The following is a 20434-nucleotide window of genomic DNA, read 5'->3' as shown; positions in this document are numbered from 1 at the left end:
GGTCCTTTTTTTTTTTTAAGATTTTATTTATTTATTTGACAGACAGAGATCACAAGTAGGCAGAGAGGCAGGTAGAGAGAGGAGGAAGCAGGCTCCCTGTAGAGCAGAGAGCCTGATGTGGGGCTTGATCCTAGGACTCTGGGATAATGACCTGAACTGAAGGCAGAGGTTTAACCCACTGAGCCACCCAGGCGCCCCAAACTAACTGTGGTCCTTTAGGTGATGTTCTAGAAAATCATATGAATAAATTATAGTAAATATAGGAATTGATTTCATATAAGTGTTTAGTAGTGTGGTCTTAGAATAAGAGCACACAATATTAGGAGTGCCTGGGTAGCTCAGTTGGTTAACCTTAAGCATGTATCTTCAGCTCAGGTCATGACCACAGGGTCCTGGGATCAAGTTCCTGTCAAGCTCCCTGCTCAGTGGAGAGCCTGCTTCTTTCTCTTCTCCCTGCTCCTGCTCTCTCTCACTATCTCTGTCTCCCTCTCTCTCTCCAATAAGTAAATAAAATCTTTTTTAAAAATACACAATATTAGAATACAAAACATCTAAGGCAACTTAAACAAATTTAATATATATTTCAATACACAGCTATCTACTTGACTAATAATGCATAGATAGGTTAATGTGGATGAATTATGCATCTCTTCATATAATCTTATTTACTATAATTTGCACAATAGAAATTTGAGAACTACTGTAACAGCCTTTTCTACAAAATAATGAGTCACAGACACTTTTATGAACCAAAGTAAATATTGGATGTTTTCCTCCAGAAAGATACAGAAGCTACTCTCATTTGTGTACTGTTTCAGGGCATTCTTAGGTCTACAGAGCTAATTGATAGACTCTATTAACTCTGAATAAATTAGATCTAAGTCAGAACTAGTAGCTGAAAAATATACCTAGATTGCTATTACACTAAATTTATAAGCAGGTGTTGACAGTTTATTTTTAAAATCAAAGAGCATAAATAATATTTACAATAAGACAAAAACTCTCTCAGGTTATTGGTTGGGAAAATTGGTTTGGGAAAATTTTGGTTGGGAAAAATTTACTGAGTGCTTAAACCTAGGAGGGATCCATATATTTAAATTTCCCTAACATGATTTCAGTGATTACTCGGGCACCAGAACCATCATTCTATATCATTCATTGGAGAATAGATTATTTTATAATATTTTAAAGTATAAAATTGATCACCCTATTTTGAAACTCATTGTAACTCTGTAGACCACATAATTCAGAAAAATGGATTTCTGGTGTTCTTATTGACTGAATTAATTCTAATACTTACTCCCAAGTAAGTAAAGACACTAAAGTATTTTATGAAGTTATTGGACACCACTAATTTATATTCTGAGATTTTTTTGCTGCATAAAATATTGTTTAACTTCAATGAAACAGTTTTTATTAAAACAAGTTGTCTTGGAGCTATTAATCCTGAGAGGAATTCGCTATTGTCATTATGAGTTTATGAAGAGACTATATCATGACCATAGAGTGCTGGGTTTGCCCTGTGAAGGGATTTACTATGTTATTACAAACATTTAGTAATTACAATGAACAGATGCCTACACTACAGTTTTATAAAAGAGATTTCCCCTAATGATTTGCTGCATAGCATGGATCACATCCTTATTCCTTAGACTATAAATCAGTGGGTTCAACATTGGGCTCAAAAAAGTATAAAAGACTGCAAATATTTTGGACTCCTCTACAGACTTCTCAGATGGACTCCTTAAGTACATGCAGAAGAGGGTTCCATAAAATAGGGTGACTGTTGTCAAGTGGGAGCCACAAGTAGAAAAGGCCTTGCGCCTGCCTTCAGCAGAACGGATCCTCAAGATGGCTGCAATAATGAACAGGTAGGATAGCACAACGATGAAGAGAGAGCTTGACAGAGTCAAACCGGCAACTACCAGCATCGCCATCTTCTTGACATAGGTGTCAGAGCAGGCCAACAGTAGAAGAGGAGGATCTGCACAGTAGAAATGATTGATTTCAAGGGAGCCACAGAAGGACAAGTGAAAAGTCAGCAGGGTCTGGGAGAGTCCATTAAGGTAACCACAAGCATAAGAGACCGTGACTAGACAGATGCAGATGTTCTTAGACATTCTGGTACTGTAATGCAAAGGGCTACAGATGGCCACATAGCGATCCAGTGCCATTGAAGCAAGGATGTAAAACTCAGTGATCACCAGAGCAATGAAGAGAAGACACTGTGTGAAGCATCCGGCATAGGAGATGGTTTTCTGGTCTGAGAGGAAATCGTGCAGCATATTGGGAGTGATATTGGAGGAATAGCAAATGTCTACAAAGGAGAGGTGGCTCAGGAAGAAATACATGGGCGTCTGGAGGTGGAAGTTGGCCCTGATTAGTACAATCATACACAGATTCCCTGCCAGGGTGACTAGGTAGATCACCAGAAACACTGCAAACAGGATCTTCTCTAATACTGGGTCATCTGTGAGTCCCAAGAGAATGAATTCCACCACTGTAGTGTGGTTATGAGAAGACATTTTCTTATTCCTTGAAAACTGAGAGTGGCAGAGAAAGTGAGGATTCTGCATTTATTCCATCCATTTTATCATTTACTCATAGATGAATTACTAGGAAATTTCTCTTCTGTTTTATGAAATACTTCAGAATGTCTATATAAGTATTTTTGTCCTGTGTCTCTCTGTTACCTCTTTCTCTTTATCTCTCTCTCTTGTTCTTGCTCTTGCTCTCACCTGTGTGAGTGTGTGTGTATATAAAATCACATTTATAGTTGCCTTCTTAGAGAACTCCATATGTGGTATTTTTTTTTCAAATTTTGTAAAAAAAAAAAAAAGTATAGGAATTAAAAGCAAGTATGAAAAGTAGGGAGGTATTGGTATCATTCAAATGGAAAGATAAAGGTAGTTAGATTTCCAGGGTCTCTTTAGATCTGATACCCTGTATTTCAGATATAAAGTAGAAGAAATAGGGGCACCTGGGTGGCTCAGTTGGTCAAGTGTCTGCCTTCAGCTCAGGTTATAATCTCAGGGTCCTAGTATGGAACCCCTCTTTGTGCTCCCTGCTGAATGCAGAGTCTGCTTCTCCCTCTCCCTCCCCGTGCCCCCCATCCCAGCTCATGCTTTCCCTCGCACTATCTCAAATAAATAACTAAAATCTTAAAAAAAAATGAAAGAAATAATTATTACAGAATTTTCACCTGAAACCCATGGTGGTCTTTCTTAATTTTATTCAGAAGGCATTGAATTAGTAAATTTATCTCTTGATATATGACTAAGAAGGTACTGAATGAAGAATTATTCTCTGTGCTTTGTGAATCTACTCACTCATTTACGTACACATGTATGTGTACACTGAAAGTATTTTTTTCTGTTGTAAGTCTGGGTTTACAGCTTTGAACAAATTCCCCATCCTCATGAATCATATGTTGTAGGAGAAGTAACAGATATCCCCACATAGACCAAGCTATAGAATGTGATGCCAGGAGCAGGCACTAAGAAGAAAAATGAAGGTAGGATGCTTTCAGGTAAACATTCAGAGAAGACTCTTCCAAGAAAGTATCACTTAAACCATAAATACAGAATCTACGTATCTGGAGAAGAATGTGGATATTTTTTCCCCATTTTTTGAGCAACTAACACATATATGAACATATTTGTTTTGAAAAGCACAGATGATGTTTAAATGTGGTCTTAGCTTTCAGCTGGAGCCACTCTCTCGATGCTTTATGAAAATAAGGTATGACTGGAAAACAAAGTGCCTCAAAAGATGTGCCTAAAGTTATTTTTGTTTAGTTTTCACATATACATCAGAAGGGCTTGCACATAATAATTGATTTTTAGAGATGCTATAAATCATTAACATATGAATAGAAAAATCAAGTACAGTTGATGAAACTAATTTTGTCCACATTGGTGTGATAGTCATCTTCATATAAAAGAACAAACCTATTCTTAGTGAAGAAATATAGAAAATGACATACCTGTAAAAGATGACTTACCATATTTTGTAAAAACATGGTGAAAACATTTATAATGTATTTCTCAGGAACATTCTCTAGAGTATTTTAGAAAAAATTCTGAATGACTAATCAAAATAGTCTTTGTTCCTCAAGGGTACAACCTTAATTTGGTGCCTTGAGAGTCAAAATCTCCGTCTAATATCTAAGTACATGCTTGGTACTGAATGCATGAGATCTTAAGCACAGATAGTATAATTAGCCATCACCTTTAATTACCATGGAAGAAGGAAAATATGAATATATAAGTTTTTTTATATTTTGTATAGTAAAGGTGAAAGAATTCTCATCAGAAAGGCTTCAGTGTTTCTCTGTAGATACTGAGGTTAGGTTATCTAATGAAGAAAGGTGGAGTGAGAGATTTGAGGAGCAGAGACAATGTAGAAAGCAGAAGAGCAATGTAACCAACGAAAGGAAGTAGAAGCATAGGTCAGGGGTGAAGACCCTTTAAAGAGCTGACACCATTATTTATGCTGGAACCAATCTGCCCCACTGGTTAACTTCATCAATATGCTAAAAATCAAAGATGAGAATGGAAGCCAGGATCATTCATAAAATGGCTCATTCATAAAACTGATTATTTAAGAGGAGGGTTGAAAGGATAAAGAATGTTTGAACTTTGGCACTGTACTTGGCAGAGAATAAAAGAATCTAGAGATATTTTCTCTGGTCTATATCTTCTAGGGCATGGATATTTCCAGGTCAATACAATCCAAGAAATCAAAGTGTAGGCTGCCCCAGACAAGAGAGCCATCTGGTTTTGTTAGATCTCTAAATGGTGGTGTAAACCTTAAAAATGGACACTACTAGTTATTTTACCAGCAATGAAAACAAAAGAGTTTATTTGGGAATAAAAGAGAATTACAATCCAGGAAAAACTGGTAAAATTTTGGGCAAATCCAAGGAACAAAGAAGAGCACATCTTAAGGAGAAAAGAGGTACGTTGGGAAGGGTGTTAGAACTAAAAGTCCATTGGAGGAAAGTGGGAGTAGAGTGTGATGGATTTCATTGGTGGAGCTGTTGCTGGGGTGGGTATAAACGGAGCTGCTGAAGAGGACAGTGTCTCTTCCTCAGGCTACAGTAGTAGAGTAGTGTCCATGTGCCAGGTCAAGCCCATGGTGAAGTCCATCCCTTCTTGTTGAGTCCACAACTGACTAAAGAATTAGGACATGAGAGCTCTCCCTATGGAAACCTTCCAACTCCATTTTAGATGAAGCAGTGGAGGATCTCAGTTCTGTTCAGAGATCAGTTGGGCAGAACGTTTGGCAGCGGCTACCTTTTCTAAGATAACACTTTTTTAAGTGTTCAGACATAGAGGGGTCTTGTCTGAAGAGTCTGACAGCTGCTGCCAAAGTCTTCCCCTTTTTAGAGGAATTTAATTGGCTTCAGGTCTACACAGACCTCCTCTGGTTCTGCTCCTTATCAGTTCTGGGGTGTCTGCTGACGCTGGTCCTGGTGACATCTCCTAAAGCCGGTACATTTAGCTGTTGGTGTCATTCTCAGACACAGGCTTCTGCTTGACATGAGAGACTCCATTTTGCTCTCTACAACATCATGCTCCCAAACTCCAATATTAATGTGTGTGGATCACAGGAATAAATATAAACACGAAATCTACAAGCCCTCTAGGGACAAAAATAAAAGAATGTTTTCATGACTTTACGGTAACCAAAGGTTTCCTAGAAAGGACGGAAAAATCATTCATTGTGAAACAAACACATAAATGTTATGTCATCAATTTCAAAACATGTGCTTTTCAAAAATAATGTTAAGATATCGCAAAGGTGAGCCACAGAGTAGAAAAAAAAAAATATTCATTTGGAGTTATTCTGACAAAGATTTGTATTCAGAATAGATAAAGATCCTCCAAAGCTCACGGATCAAAATGCAACAACAAAAGGTAACAGACACTTCATAAAGGAAGACACATGAATGGTCAAAAACCACATGAAAATAATTTCAGTATCTGTAATTGTCAAAGATGGGTAAACTATAACTACAACAGGTAACACTTCACATCCAACCTCCACAGCAAGAATTGAACCAATTGTAAAAAATAGGAAGCAACTAGAACTCTCGTAATGGGATACAGGGTTCTCGTTATAGGATTACAGGGTTCTTATCTCATGGTTTCAAAGAATGAATCTTGGAGACACAAAAGGGTGATGTGAAATGAAAGTTTATTAAGTGAAAGTGAGAGCAGAAAGGAAACAAAAAGCTCGCTAGAGTGAGAGGGGTCCCTGAGTGGGTTGCCACTGAGGGTTTCCAGGGCAGGTCCTTCATTGAAAACAAGTTGAGGAAGCTTGTGGCCTTGAGATTCTCGTGACATCTTGGTTTGAGCAAGGACTATTGACAACACCCTTAATGTGTTAATGGCTTACTTCTTTCAGGTCTGGTCATTTTCTGTGATTACACCATGGTGTAATCCCTAACATCCCTGGCCAGGTGGTCTGGTCCATTCCCTTATCTCTTGTTCACTCTGGCTTAGTTCTTTTGCCTGCCAGGGTTTCAGAGCCTGGTCAGGGGCCCTCTACCTCTCCCTGTCTATACCTTAACCCTTTCCTTACTCAATAATATGCCACTTGATGGAATGTAAAATAATTTTTAACTACTTTAGAAAATTGGTTATTTCTTATAAAATTTCTTAGAAAGTTATACTTCTTACAAAACTATGACCCAGCAATTCCACTCTCAACTATGTATCCAGGACAAAAGAAAACACATGCCCTCAATTAAGCTCAAATGTGTATTGGCAGATGCATAGATATATATGTCCAAAGAGTGGAACACTGCACAGAAATAAAAATGAACATAGTACTCATACATGTAAATGAATCTCAGAAACATTTTAGATGGGGGGCTGGGGAGTGCGGGATCAACTTCCGGGATGGTAGAGTAAAGTCTCCTCCATAAAAGAAAAAAGTAAATTATCATATGGTTTCACTTATTTGTGGAGCATAACAAATAGCATGGAGGATAAGGGGAGTTAGAGAGGAGAAGGGAGTTGAGGGAAATTGGACGGGGAGGTGAACCATGAGAGACTATAGACTCTGAAAAACAATCTGAGGGTTTTGAAGGGCCGGGGGTTGGGAGGTTGGGGGAACCAGGTGGTAGGTATTGGAGAGGGCACGGATTGCATGGACCACTGAGTGTGGTGCATAAACAATTAATACTGTTACGCTGAAAATAAAAAATAAATAAATAAATAAAAAAGAATTGAAACCGTAAGATAAAAAAAGAAGAAGAAGAAGAAAAAAGAACACTGGCAAAAGGCATCTAAGTCTACTTTTTCAGAATTCTGGGAATTAACCAAAGGCTTGCAGCAATCCCAGGAAAATGGCAGGGAATCCTGCTAAGAAGGGTGAGGTTTGTGGCATTTCTGCTTGCTCTATTCCCACACACTTTCCCTAGTTATATAGGAGCCTTGAAAACTGGAATTAGGACTACCTGGCTGTACACGTTGGTCAGACTACATTGGGCTTTACATTTAAAATTTCTACATTTTAAATTGTTCCTTCCTCAGAGTCCAGCAGATCAAATTATTTACTGTTAATTCTGGGGTACAATGTTATAAGAGCTCTTTTATACTGGAATTATATGCTATAGATTAACATGCAGAACAAAAATTTAAGCACTGAGAGCTAAGGTTTTCCTCAAACTCATTCTTTAGTAGAAATTTTTTAAACAGTTATTATCAAGCATGGAACCCAGAAAGCTATATGGCTTATCTATTAGTTCTCTTGTCTTCGTTTCTATTGTCATGGAAGCCTGGGAGGAAAAGCGGTGTGGGGAATGAAAAAGAGAGAAGGAAGAGGGGCGCCTGGGTGGCTCAGTGGGTTAAAGCCTCTGCCTTCGGCTCAGGTCATGATCTCAGGGTCCTGGGATCAAGTCCTGGGATCAAGCCCCGCATCGGGCTCTCTGCTCAGCGGGGCGCCTGCTTCCTACTCTCTCTCTCTGTCTGCCTCTCCGGCTATTTGTGATCTCTGTCTGTCAAATAAATAAATAAAATCTTAAAAAAAAAAAAAAAAAGAGAGTGGTTAAATGAAGAATTCTCAGTAGTGAATAGAGGTTGTCAAGGCAACCACTTTTGGGCTTTCTCTATGCAATAGGGGCCAAAGAGTTTTTACCAGGCCTGCTGGGACCATTTACTTTTTGAAATCCCATCATCACAAATTGCATATTCTTAGAAAATCAAGTACACTGAATGATCAGTATAGTAAAGGAGGATGTTGATATGTTTATATACAATCTGACAAAAGCAGAAAAGGGAAAGATAAAACCCTCAAATCTAGAAACTATAGAAAAACCAAAGGAGCAAAAGCTGCATTTTAAAAGTTTTGCCCTAAAGGTGCTGTGTCTGTACTGCCTTGTGACCTGTTTTTTGTTTGTTTGTTTGTTTGTTTTTTGTTACTGTTTTTTTTTTTTTTTTTTTTCCTGATCCTCTACCCCATAAGGAGAGCCTGGCTGCTAGTCTAATCCAAACATTCATGTGTAAGTATCACAAACATACTAAGAAGCTTCTGACTTCTGGGATTTGTTTTTAAATATATTAGAATAAGTAGTGGTCAGCAGGCTAAGTAAGCCAAAATGTAGTAACTTTAATACTCTTAGTTGAGGGGACCCTGATCATTTCATTATGTGAAAAGTAAGCTCAAATCAATCATTTTCAATATAATAATATTACTCATCATTGCAACCCAGTGTACTTTTAAAAACATTGCACATACTTGTATTTTTCTACAAGCAGACTTCTATGTGCTGTGATAGGCACGGTAGAAAATATGTAGGAATCCACAAAAGGCATCACATGGGAAAACATCTGACCCATCTACTATTAAAGTTAACACTAGTTTTAACATTCCTGTTGAGATGTAAGCAGCATAAAGTGCCAATTCCTAAACTAGGAGTCCATAAATGAGCAGTAAGTAGGCAAGGAATTTAATTATACTGAATAAATGTACAGTGGATTGCACTAGCTATTATAAAGCAAGATTTCTTCTGATAGTTCATAACTCCACCCTTACTTCCAACATACATACATGTACACAAATACATACATACCCAGCTTGCTATACACATGATGAGTATCTGAGCCATTTCAGGCAATACTGTCCTTTCTAAAGAGATACAGCCTTGCCTGTAATGCAATTGTCTTGAAAGTATGTAAAATTGAGGCCACCATGTGAAAAGTCTGTGCAAGACAATGAGTGAATTCCTAGTATGACAGAGGAAACAAAAGACAGAAAGACAGAAGGAGAGATAGAAAAAAACTCGGAGACCTCATGGCACTGAGAACTCTAGGCCTGGGTTAGTTTGAATTAGCTTTGTGTTCCTCCATTGAAAAAGTCCTGAGTGCTCTATTGCTGTACTGAAATCACATTTACTTTACATAATATGAAAGATGTAGGATGCTGAAATATCATGCTTATTAAAATGTTTAAATTCAAAGAAGACAAGACAATTTGTTTCAAAAAGAATGAAACGATATCCAATACTTCATCCAACCAGCTACAAGGGAACTTTTCTAACACTGACTTCCTAAAATGGTGGTTCTAGACAACTTTTAGTTCCAGATGCCAGAAGACATTTTGTCTTCCATCACCCTGTGTCTTCAGTTGGAATGATCTCCTTCTTAATTTTTTAAACTTTTCCTGATGGCCTGCTTATAAAGGCATGGAGATGTGTAAGTTGATATAAAGAGCTTTTGCTTCTTAAGGACCTCTTAGTCTATGTGTCTTTTTTTAAGAATTATTTATTTATTTGAGAGTGAGAGTGAGCAAGAACAGGGACAAAGGGAGAGACAGAGAGAGAGAGAGAGAGAGAGAATCTTTAAGCAAACTCCCCAATAAGCGTGGAGGCTGGTATCGGGTTCAATCTCACGGTCCTGAGATCACAACTTGAGCTAAAACCAGGAGTCAGCCACTTAACCTACTGAGCCACCCAGGTGCCCCTAGTCTCTATATATTACACTGTATTTTTACAATTTATTTCTTTAACCACTTGATTAGAGCTTGATTAGAGCTGCAATATCTATAGAATCACAAGAATGGGCATGGTAAGTGTCTACCTTGGGAAGGATGACAGAGGGTCAGGGCAATCGTAAAGGAGGTAATATTTGTGCTGTGTCTTGAACTATGAAGAGCTCTCCAGAAAAAGAATGATGAGATAGAAAATGTGTTTTTGTTATGCAATGTCTGAAATAAAGAATAAAGGGAGATAAAAGGATAAGATTTGGATTCAGTTTCTTATCAAAAACTCTATGCTGTAATGAAAGCAAAAATTATTTTTTCGTCTTAAGTGCCCACTTTTCTATTGTGATCACAGTCTTTCCACAGCAAATTGGTACAACAGGGTCACACTTAGTATACTTTACCCAGTTCCAAACAGTTTGAAACACTTCCTGTTTACATGTCAGTCATCACTATAAAGAAAATCCAGTCCTACTTTGGAGATATCCCAATGAAGAAAATACCAGTCAAACCAACTGAAAGCTTTAAATATATCCCAATGAAATTGCTGCCAGTGTTAAAACAGATATGTATGATTGTTTGCTAAGGCACTAGGCAAAGTCTATCTATCTTGCTCTAGCTCTTTAAGCTTAAACTGTTTACCCATTCAAAAATCAAACAACATGACACTTTAACTACAGGATTTATAAGGTATACCTCTTTTCTAAGTTCAGAAACCTCTGCTATACAGATCCTTGGTGTTCTTGTTCTATGATCCCTGCTCATATTTCCCTTATCACTTGTTTCCTCAGGGATCCAGATTACTTGTCCAGGTTAGAAATGCTTGACATGGGGGGCACCTAGGTGGTGCAGTCAGTTAAGTGTCCCACTCTTGGTTTCAACTCAGGTCATGATCTTAGGGTCATGAAATTGAGCCCCATGTTGGCTCTATGCTCAGCATGGAGTCTGCTTGAGATTCTCTCTTCTTCTCTCTCTGTCCCTCCTGCTCATTCTCTCTCTCTCTCTTTCTCAAAATAAATAAATCTAAATAAGAAAGAGAGAAAAAGAAAAAGAAAGAAAGAAAGAAAGAAAGAAAGAAAGAAAGAAAGAAAGAAAGAAAAAGAGAAAGAAAGAAAAAGAGAAAGAAAGAAAGAAGAAATGCTTAACTTCAGCACCTCTGTCAGGATTAAGTTCTGATTTTTTTTTCCTGGTTCACTGAGGATAAGAAGCAGTCTCTAAGCCCTATTTGAGTCCTCTGGGTCAGCCTACTCCTTATCACCTGTCCTCTAGCAGTTTACATATACCACAATTCAATCATGAAGCCATCAAATGGGGAAAAAGATGGAGTCTTTCCTCCTGTATTCTCATCCACTTTTTATACTGTGTCTTATGCCTCTGAACAGGGAGTTAAAATATGATCTTTGATTATTTTCAAGCATATATGTTTTGTGGAATTAGTGGGATTTACACAGAGTCACCACATTCCCCAGGATGCCAAGATGCTTGGTCCATCTCCACTATCAAAAACAACAATAACAAAACTCATGATGCAGTGAAATAGACCCAGGGTGAATGGAGGTGGATTTGGTCATTTCTATGTTTCCCCCAGAGTCCTAAAATCTCATTCTTTTCCTAATTCTAAGCACAGAAGTAAAAAGAGTTTGTTTTAAAAATTTTACCTAAGGAAGTTTTGACCTCCTTGTTTCTCAGACTATAGATGAGAGGATTTAACATGCGGATAATCACTGTATAAAACACGGATACCACTTTGTCTTGGTCCATTGCATAGCTGGTGCTGGGGCGCAGATACATGAACAGAATTGTGCCAAAGAAGATAGTGATCACCATCAGGTGTGAAGCACAGGTGGAGAAGGCTTTGTGCCTTCCTTCAGCAGAATGGATCCTCAAGATGGCAACAAGAATGTACAGATAAGAAATGAGAATAATCAGGAGGCAGCTCAGTTCATTAACACTGGCAAAAGCAAAAATGACTACTTCATTAACATGTGTATCGGAACAAGAGAGTTTCAGGAGGGGCGGAGTGTCACAGAAAAAGTGGTTGATGACATTTGAGTGGCAGAAAGACAACTGAAAGGTGAAGCCAGTGTGAATGGCAGCATTCAGAAAGCCTGCAAGATATGTGACCAACACCAGAAGGACATTAAGATGAGGGGACATAGTAACGGTGTAAAGAAGAGGCTTGCAGATGGCCACATAACGGTCATAGGCCATCACAGCCAACAGGAAGCCCTCAATGCCAGCAAAGGAACCAAAAAAGAATAATTGAGTGGCACAGCCGCTAAATGAAATGACTGGGTTCTCCACCCAGAAATTCACTAGCATGTTAGGGGTAATGATGGAAGAATAACAGAAGTCAACAAGGGACAAGTTACTGAGGAAAAAGTACATTGGAGTGTGGAGGCGTGAGTCAATCTTGATTAACAGGATCATGCCAAGATTTCCAAACACGGTGATCATATAGATGACTAGAAACACCATAAAAAGAAGGCACTGTAGTTCTGGATGATCCCCAAATCCCACAAGAATAAATTCAGTCACTGTTGTATGGTTGTTCATATCTTTGTCTCAGAATGGATGATTCTTTTGCTAGGATAAGAAAGAAACCAAAGGAATAAATTGGACAAAGAAAAAAATACCAGGAAAGTAAAATAGTTTCATCTCCTATAAGTAAGATTAGCTCTTTGAATGCCCTGAGAATATGTGTATTAAAGCTCTTTATTTTCTTATGGCAGCGGAAAGAAATTCCTTAAGCAAACTCAGTAACCCATTTTATTTAAAATTAATATATGTGTGTGTGTGTGTATATGGGTGTGAAGTCTTTGATGATTGACCCTATTTGTCTATATCCTATCTGACCTCCCAACTTTTCTCTCCTCCTCCCTTTGTCCTACTGCCTTCACGTACTACGATCCAATTCCTCGCACCCATCTTGGCAATTAAATATACAATACAGTTGAATACTCTTGTTGTATGCAGTTCTGCTCTGCCTGTTTTCTCTCAAGGCCACTCTGATCAGGTTTGCAACCTGTCGTTCCACAAAATGTCTCTTGTCTAAGGCATCAGGAATCTTTACATTGCCAAATCCCGTGGTCAGTTCTCATTCCCCATCTTTTTGATCTATCAATAACATTTGACAGAGTTGATTTCTTAACTATTCCTTGAAAGATTTTCTTTTCTTATCTTCCAAGAAACCAGACTCTGAGTTTTCCTCCTACCATGTGGGTCCCTCCTTCTCAGTCTCTGCTTACTCCTCCTCTTCTCTCTGACTGTTAAGGTTAGAGTAGCTCAGTCCTTAATCTTTCTCCTTTCCTCTTTACACTCTACCTTGGTGATTATTTGATTTTGTAAATTTAATTACCATCTATATACCTAAAACTCCTAAATTTATATCTCCAGCCCTGACCTTTTCTACAAATTCCAGACTTAAAATTCAACCGCTTACTCACATCTTCATATTAATATCAAACAACAGTTCAGCATGACCCAAAGCTGAATTCCTCATGCATGATCCTAATTTGCACCAAACACAGCATTCCTTATATCAAGTTAATTACAACTCTATACTTTCATTTGCCCAGATGAAATTAAATAAATAGATAAATATTGAAGAATTTGATCTCTTCTCTTTCTTACACACTACATAACCAGTCTATCAGATAATTATGTTGGCTCTACCTTCAAAATATCTGTATCGACCACGTCCTACCACCTCCATTCCAACTAAAAATCAAGCCAACATTATCTTTCACCTAGATTACTGCAATAGTTTCTTAATGGATCGATCTTCAAAATTAGCTAAAATCTTATCCTGTAAAATAACCAATTTTAAAATTTTGTAGAGCTCAACTTTATACATATATATATATATACAAACGTACTTGTATTATATATGACATTCTTGCTACAAAAAGTTCACTAAATTTCCCTGTTTTGCACACAGACACATATGTGTATATGTCTATGTATATGTATGCGTGTGTGTGTATATATATACACACATATATACACACATAGATATACATGTATATATACATTCATGTATGTATGTGTCTGTATATGCTGAATATTCTATAAAATTCTCATTTGTTATTAGTGATCCTAAATCCATGTCATATAAAGACAAAAATCCAAATTAGTTTAGTTGGGAACCTTAAATTTAGTGTTTCAGACATATCCTAATGGAGATCTTTAATTACTTCATACTTTTTTAATCCTCTTGGAAACTTTCTATATATGAACACTTTGAGATCAATTAAATCTTCTTACCTTTGTTCTTAATATTCACCTGTAGTGGTTATTAGTTTAGTTTTGTTTTATTGCTTTTCGGAAGAACACAAGATTTCTGTCTTACAATGCAATGAAAATGGAAGTGGTAGAAGAGATCCAAGTATGACAGAATTAAGACATGGTTAATTAATTCAACAAAGAGTAGCAAATGCTGCTTCTGAATCTGAAACAGTCAGCCTTATTAAGTCTGTGATGCTCCTCTTGAGATTTTGTCTCTGCAAAACACTAAAAATCTAAAGCTTGAAATGTGTTAATCCAAAATTAAAACATGCATTTATTTTCCACTGAGGTAATTGAACTATTTTCTCCCCAGTGAGTCACTTACACCCTGGAGAGTAACAGGCATTTAGGGAAGTACAAAAACTATTTCATGGTCTTGAGACTCCATTGAGCATAACATTGAATTAAATGTATGAGATTGATGAGATCCTGCTCCCAAACTTCAGAATTCCATTAAAATGTGATCCCTATTCATTTCTACTAGAATATGGCTCTCAGTGCATTAACTGATTAATTCAACAAATGATTTACTAGACCTGTGTTATGGAGCATACAACTATCCTTGGTACTGGTCAAGTAGCCAAAACATTGATCTCGTTTATTACTTCATGCAGCTTGCATTCTGGAGTTGGGGTTGGATGGCTATTGCAGGATGATAGGGAAAAGTAAAGTCCAAAGCCTATTCATGAACTACCAGATTTATTTGATCAGTCACTCCTCCCCAAACACCTTGATTGCAATTCTTTTCCTTCTTTCATTTGTTCATGTCAACCCACATATATGTTGTCTCCTTACTATTCTTTTAACAAACCAGGGAAGATCTTGCCTCAGGGCCTTTATATTTACTATAACTATACCTGGAATGCACTTCCACAGACATTCAGATGATATTATCTTTAGTCAGTCCTTCTCAACGGTCATTTCCACAGAAAGCCTGTGTCTGATGCTACCATTCCCTACTCTATTGCCTACGTTACTATTCTTCAAAACACCACTCTACCCATGCCAAACACACACACACACACACACACACACACACATCTAACAGCTCTATACACACACAAGCATATTTGGTATAGACAGTAAAGTCTTCACTCAAATATAAGGAGATGGGAAGAAGTTTCAGGAGATCAGAAATTTTAATTTTTTACCTGCTAAATCTCCAGTACAGGTTATATGCTAGTTTTTCCATTAGTAGTTCACCAGTTTTATTGAAGTATGTGTATGTCCAAATGCAACAATTACAGACATTAAATGTATGCAGGGTTTAGTATATTTATGAATAATCTCTGAATGGATGATGGGTAAAGATATAAAGGGTGTCTATTGTCTTATTTTAAACATGAACAGGGTATAGCAAAAGATACGATTTATGACACAACGTGAAAAGGGATATTTTAAGGTCAATAACACATAGGTGTGATGCTAAGATACAGACCGCCCTCATAGTACAAAAGGTGTGATCATTCAATAGATGTTTGAGTATGATAACTAAGTGGAGGAAGCTAATTTTGTAATCCTTTCATGTGTCCAGAGTTCCTAGATACCAGGTTGTCAATTCAATGTATGAATCTGGAACCCAAGGAAGAAGTCAGGGTTAGACATGTGGATTTTAGAATCACTGCAGATCTCTCAGATCATCTAAGAAGTGGGTACAGATGGAGAACCAAAGTACCATGAACTAATATATAGGATTAAGCCTTTGGCTCCAAGATTTGGAGAATAGCCTGAGGAGGAGGAGGAAAAGCTATCACAGTTACCTGGGGAAAAGTGGCAGCAGAAGGAGAAGGAACATCAGAAGACTGAAGTGACATAGAAATCTTAAAATGTGTGTTTTGGGGGATAGTTGAAGGAATTAATCATGGGAAATCCTTTTGAGATACCAAGTATGAGTATGGTAGAAGAGCAATCTTTAGAGGCAATAATGTTAAACTGTCATGTGTCCATGACAAGATTGGGTTCAATGGAGAAGTGACACAGAAATACAACTAGAACATGTAATGGGATTTGAGGAAATAAGGACAAAGATCAGAGGTAGTTCTTTTGAAAGATTCGTTGTAAATAGAGCAGAGAAATAGGTCGATGACTGGACAGGACTTTCAGCCAAAGAAATTTTTAAGAAGGGTGATATAGATGATGTTTATATACAAATGAGAACACTACAATAGTTTGAGAAACCGGTGCTTGGGGAGAGTAGATATCTGATTTCTGAACTAAAATTCATGGAAAGCTGCGAAGGTGTGAAAGAAGCAAGGGACACATTATCCATATGATAAATGGGAACCAAAGTATGTGTATAAAGATTATAGATGGTAAGATGGGGATAATCTTATTTAATTGTTTTTATTTTGGAGGAAGAAGTATGACACAAGATCAGCAACAGACAGTGGCATGCTGAGAGGTTTTCTCTAATTGCACTAAGCAGTTTCAGTGTAGGACAGAACAAAGAAACAATTAAGTTTCCCTAAGTTGGAATTTAATCAGATGAGCAGAATGGAGAGAAAGTAGAACGATGGAATTGCAGGTGATTTAGAATGAGTCATTATTTTGTGGACCACGGAATTTCAGTTGGGCAATGAGTTAGTGATGAATATTGATCAACTGCCACCTTTCTTAGGTTTGTGAATAAGAAGCAGCAAAAGGACAGATACTATAGCCTGAGTTAGAATAAAAAGAAACATGAAGAAAGATATCAAGCATGATACAATTTTGAATGTCTTTGAGAGAAACCTTAACGAACAGTTGAAAGTGGAGCTGTGCCTGCATGGTTCAGTTAGTTAAGCATCTGTTTCTGACTCAGGTCATGATCACAGGGTCCTAGGATTGAGCCCCAGGTCTGGCTTTCTGCTCAGTGGAGCGTTTGTTCCTCCCTCTCACTGCTCTCCCCCCACCTCTATCTCTCTCAAATAAATAAATAATATTTAAGAAAAAACTTAAAAAAAAAAAAGTTGAAAGTGGAAGTTAAAAGGCGATGGAAATATTTAGAATGGAAAATATGAGTTAAGACATCCTTTGTGGTCTCTAACCAATTTGATGGGGGGAAGAGGTGTTCTTATGTGGAGCATGAGAAGCACTGGTGTTCTTCCTCAAGGTCTGCAGTGGATAGAGGGATGGAAAGAATAGAGAGAGTAGACATTTACCTGATTCCAAATCATCAGGCCTCCTTTGACATGCCATCTCACTGAAGAACGTGGTTTTCCCATTCCTCCCACACTGACAACCCCCTCTTCCACTACAGTGAGCAATAGATAGATAATTTATTTTCAGTAAATGTTTATTGAAAATTATGTGAAACTCTGAAAATTACGTGAAAGATTAAAACTTAAAGTACATTGACTAGTACCCTCATAATTTACAATTATGAGGTACAATTACATATTACAATTATAATAGTCCAGTTAATTTACAAAATCAGTAAAACACACATTATTGCTGTGGTACCCATATTATAACCCCTGATAAGGCTCCTTCTTATATCTTGTTTGGTATTCTTGACATCCATGTGAGTAGAGTAGTGTTATTATTTTATGCTGGGGCATACCACTCAGATTTGCCTTTCAGTACTGAAACGTTTATTTTCTCAACTTCCGAGTGCAATGGCAACTGACCCTTCACAGTTGAGTTCCACTCTGGGAATTGCCCCTGCTGAAAGGAATTACCATGCCCAAGGGAGTGAGCCATTTCCAAAACTTGTCATTTTAAAACACCTGATATTTTTCCAAAACTTGTCATTTTAAAACACCTGATATTTTTTTCCACAATTTGGGGTATCTCTGAAGGATCATCTTGGCCACAGAGCTCCAAGTGGAATGGGATGACTACTCAAATGCAACTTCATCACTGTTCAATATCTATCTACTCAGCCCTGCTCCCCTCATTCCCTTTTAGCCTTCTAGGTATTATTCCTGGGAATGTTCTCCACTACATTTCCTGCATGCATACAGACATCTGTCTCAGAATCTGTTTGCTCAGATCCCAAAGACAATATTATTCAAGAAAAGCTAAATATTGAAATTATAACTTAAACCAGGTCAGCCAAAACCAAGTATTTTGATACTTTACCAAGCACCAACTTTCCCATTATGTTTATTCATCCGGTAGGCCCATGGATACACATTGAAGACACCAGAAGATTTAGAAATATACCCCATTTTAAGCAATCTACTTTAACATACATACACACACACACACACACACACACACACACACACACAGCTTAAGCAACCAGACAATAAAATTAATATGAAAACATATTTTCTTCTGCATAACAGGATGATATGTAACATGGCTTTACAGTATGTGTTTCTGTAAGATCTTCTTTTTTTTTAAAGATTTTATTTATTTATTTGACAGACAGAGATCATAAGCAGGCAGAGAGGCAGGCAGAGAGAGAGGAGGAAGCAGGCTCCCCGCTGAGCAGAGAGCCCGATGCGGGGCTTGATCCCAGGACCCTGGGATCGTGACCCAAGCAGAAGGCAGAGGCTTTAACCCACAGAGCCACCCAGGCGCCCCTGTAAGATCTTCTTTAAGGCACCTTTCACATCCTTATTTTTCAAACTGTAGATGAGGGGGTTTATCATAGAGATCACCACTGTATAAAAGACAGATACAATCTTGTCCTGTTCCATTGAATAGCTAGATGTAGGGCGCAAATACATGAAAAGAATCGTCCCAAAGAATATGGTGACAGCCATGAGGTGGGAGGCACAGGTGGAGAAGGCTTTGTGCCTGCCTTCTAAAGAAGGCATCCTCAAAATGGCAATAAGGATACATAGGTAGGAAATGAGAACAATCATAACACAACTGATGACATTAAAACTGGAGAAAGCCATGATCACAACGCCATTGATGCGAGTGTCAGAGCAAGAGAGTTTGAGCAGGGGTGGGGTGTCACAGTAGAAATGGTTGATCTTGTTAGAGCCACAAAAGGACGATCTGGAAGTCATTCCTGTGTGTATGGCTGCATTCCCAAAGCCTGGTAGGAAAGAGGTAGCTACTAGCAAAAGGCAAATTTTCCCAGACATGAGAACTGAATATAGCAGAGGGTTCCAAATGGCTGCATAGCGGTCATATGCCATCATGGCCAACAGAAAACATTCAGTCCCTAAGAAGGAGCCAAAGAAGTAGAACTGGGCAGCACATCCGTTAAAAGAAATGGTTTTATTCTCAGCCAAAAGGTTCACCAGCATCTTAGGAGTGACGGAAGAAGAGTAAGAGGCATCAACAAAAGACAGGCTGCTGAGAAAGAAGTACATGGGGGTGTGGAGACAGGGATCAATCTTAATTAACACAATCATCCCCAAATTACCCACCATGGTCACCATATAGATTAACAGAAACAATCCAAAGAGGACAATTTGTAGATCTGAATTGTCCGAGAGTCCTAAGAGGATAAATTCTGTCACTTCTGTTTTATTTCTGCCTTGGACCTCCTTCATATATCTTATCATTTCAGCTGCAATAAGAAAGAAGGGGAAACATGGCAATTTGGTCAGATTAATCCATGATAGAGCCATAAACATCTTTTATTGACATATATACATAGAAATTCTACAAGTGTTTTGGACATGATGTCAAGTTAAAAGATATCAAAAGACTGTGATAAGTTCTAGGTGTACTGTCCACTAACTAATAAGCTTGAGATGTGACTTAATATATCCATTAAGTAAGAGCACTTCTAGCATTAATCATTTATTGGATAATTATAAGAACTTATCTTTAAGATGTATCTCACTTCATTATTTATGACAAATACATTAGTTGATATATATATTACCATATTGGTTGATATATTAATATATACCCTTTGGGGGTGGGTATATATGTACATATATATATATTTATGTGTGTGTGTGTGTGTGTATTCTGGAGAAAGATGGCAAATGAATTCAAGCCTGCCTGTTCCTCCACAGTATTAATGGAATAAGTAAAAAATAGCAAAAGTTAGTAAAATTAGTCAAAAGTACCAAACAAGAAGAAAAAAGTTGAATCTTCTGGGGATGGGGGGAATCTTTAAAAATTGCTATTCCAAGGAAAGAAACAGAGGAAATTTGCATGCAACTAGCACGACTGCAAACTTGCTGTAATTTCCCAGTATCAGCATCTACAGGAGGGGAAAAATTGTTGGTTAAATATTGAGAACGTTGAATAATTCTCT

At 37.7% G+C, this 20434-nt stretch overlaps 3 protein-coding genes across 3 annotated transcripts; all 3 read right to left on the bottom strand.

Moving 5' to 3' along the window:
- Positions 1-1577: 1577 nt before the first annotated feature.
- Positions 1578-2525, bottom strand: LOC111150085 (olfactory receptor 5M1). The gene has a single exon (XM_022507427.1). It carries the CDS (start codon positions 2523-2525, stop codon positions 1578-1580), a length of 948 nt encoding a protein of 315 aa, XP_022363135.1.
- A 9082-nt stretch (positions 2526-11607) lies between these two features.
- On the bottom strand, positions 11608-12546 carry LOC111149550 (olfactory receptor 1020-like). Its single transcript, XM_022506644.1, has one exon. The coding sequence runs from the start codon at positions 12544-12546 to the stop codon at positions 11608-11610; it is 939 nt and encodes a 312-aa protein (XP_022362352.1).
- A 340-nt stretch (positions 12547-12886) lies between these two features.
- LOC111149548 (olfactory receptor 5AP2-like) lies at positions 12887-19727 on the bottom strand. The gene is made up of 3 exons (XM_022506642.1): positions 18779-19727; positions 17418-17509; positions 12887-13057 (listed from the first exon to the last, which is right to left on the bottom strand). Exons 1-3 carry the CDS (start codon positions 19725-19727, stop codon positions 12887-12889), a joined length of 1212 nt encoding a protein of 403 aa, XP_022362350.1.
- Positions 19728-20434: the final 707 nt, after the last annotated feature.

The sequence above is a fragment of the Enhydra lutris genome, unplaced genomic scaffold (genome assembly GCF_002288905.1).
Source record: "Enhydra lutris kenyoni isolate GAN:26980312 unplaced genomic scaffold, ASM228890v2 scaffoldscaffold22, whole genome shotgun sequence".
Lineage (NCBI taxonomy): Eukaryota > Metazoa > Chordata > Mammalia > Carnivora > Mustelidae > Enhydra > Enhydra lutris.
Note: the sequence above shows the minus strand (reverse complement) of the source record. Positions and strands in the feature narration are given on the sequence as shown.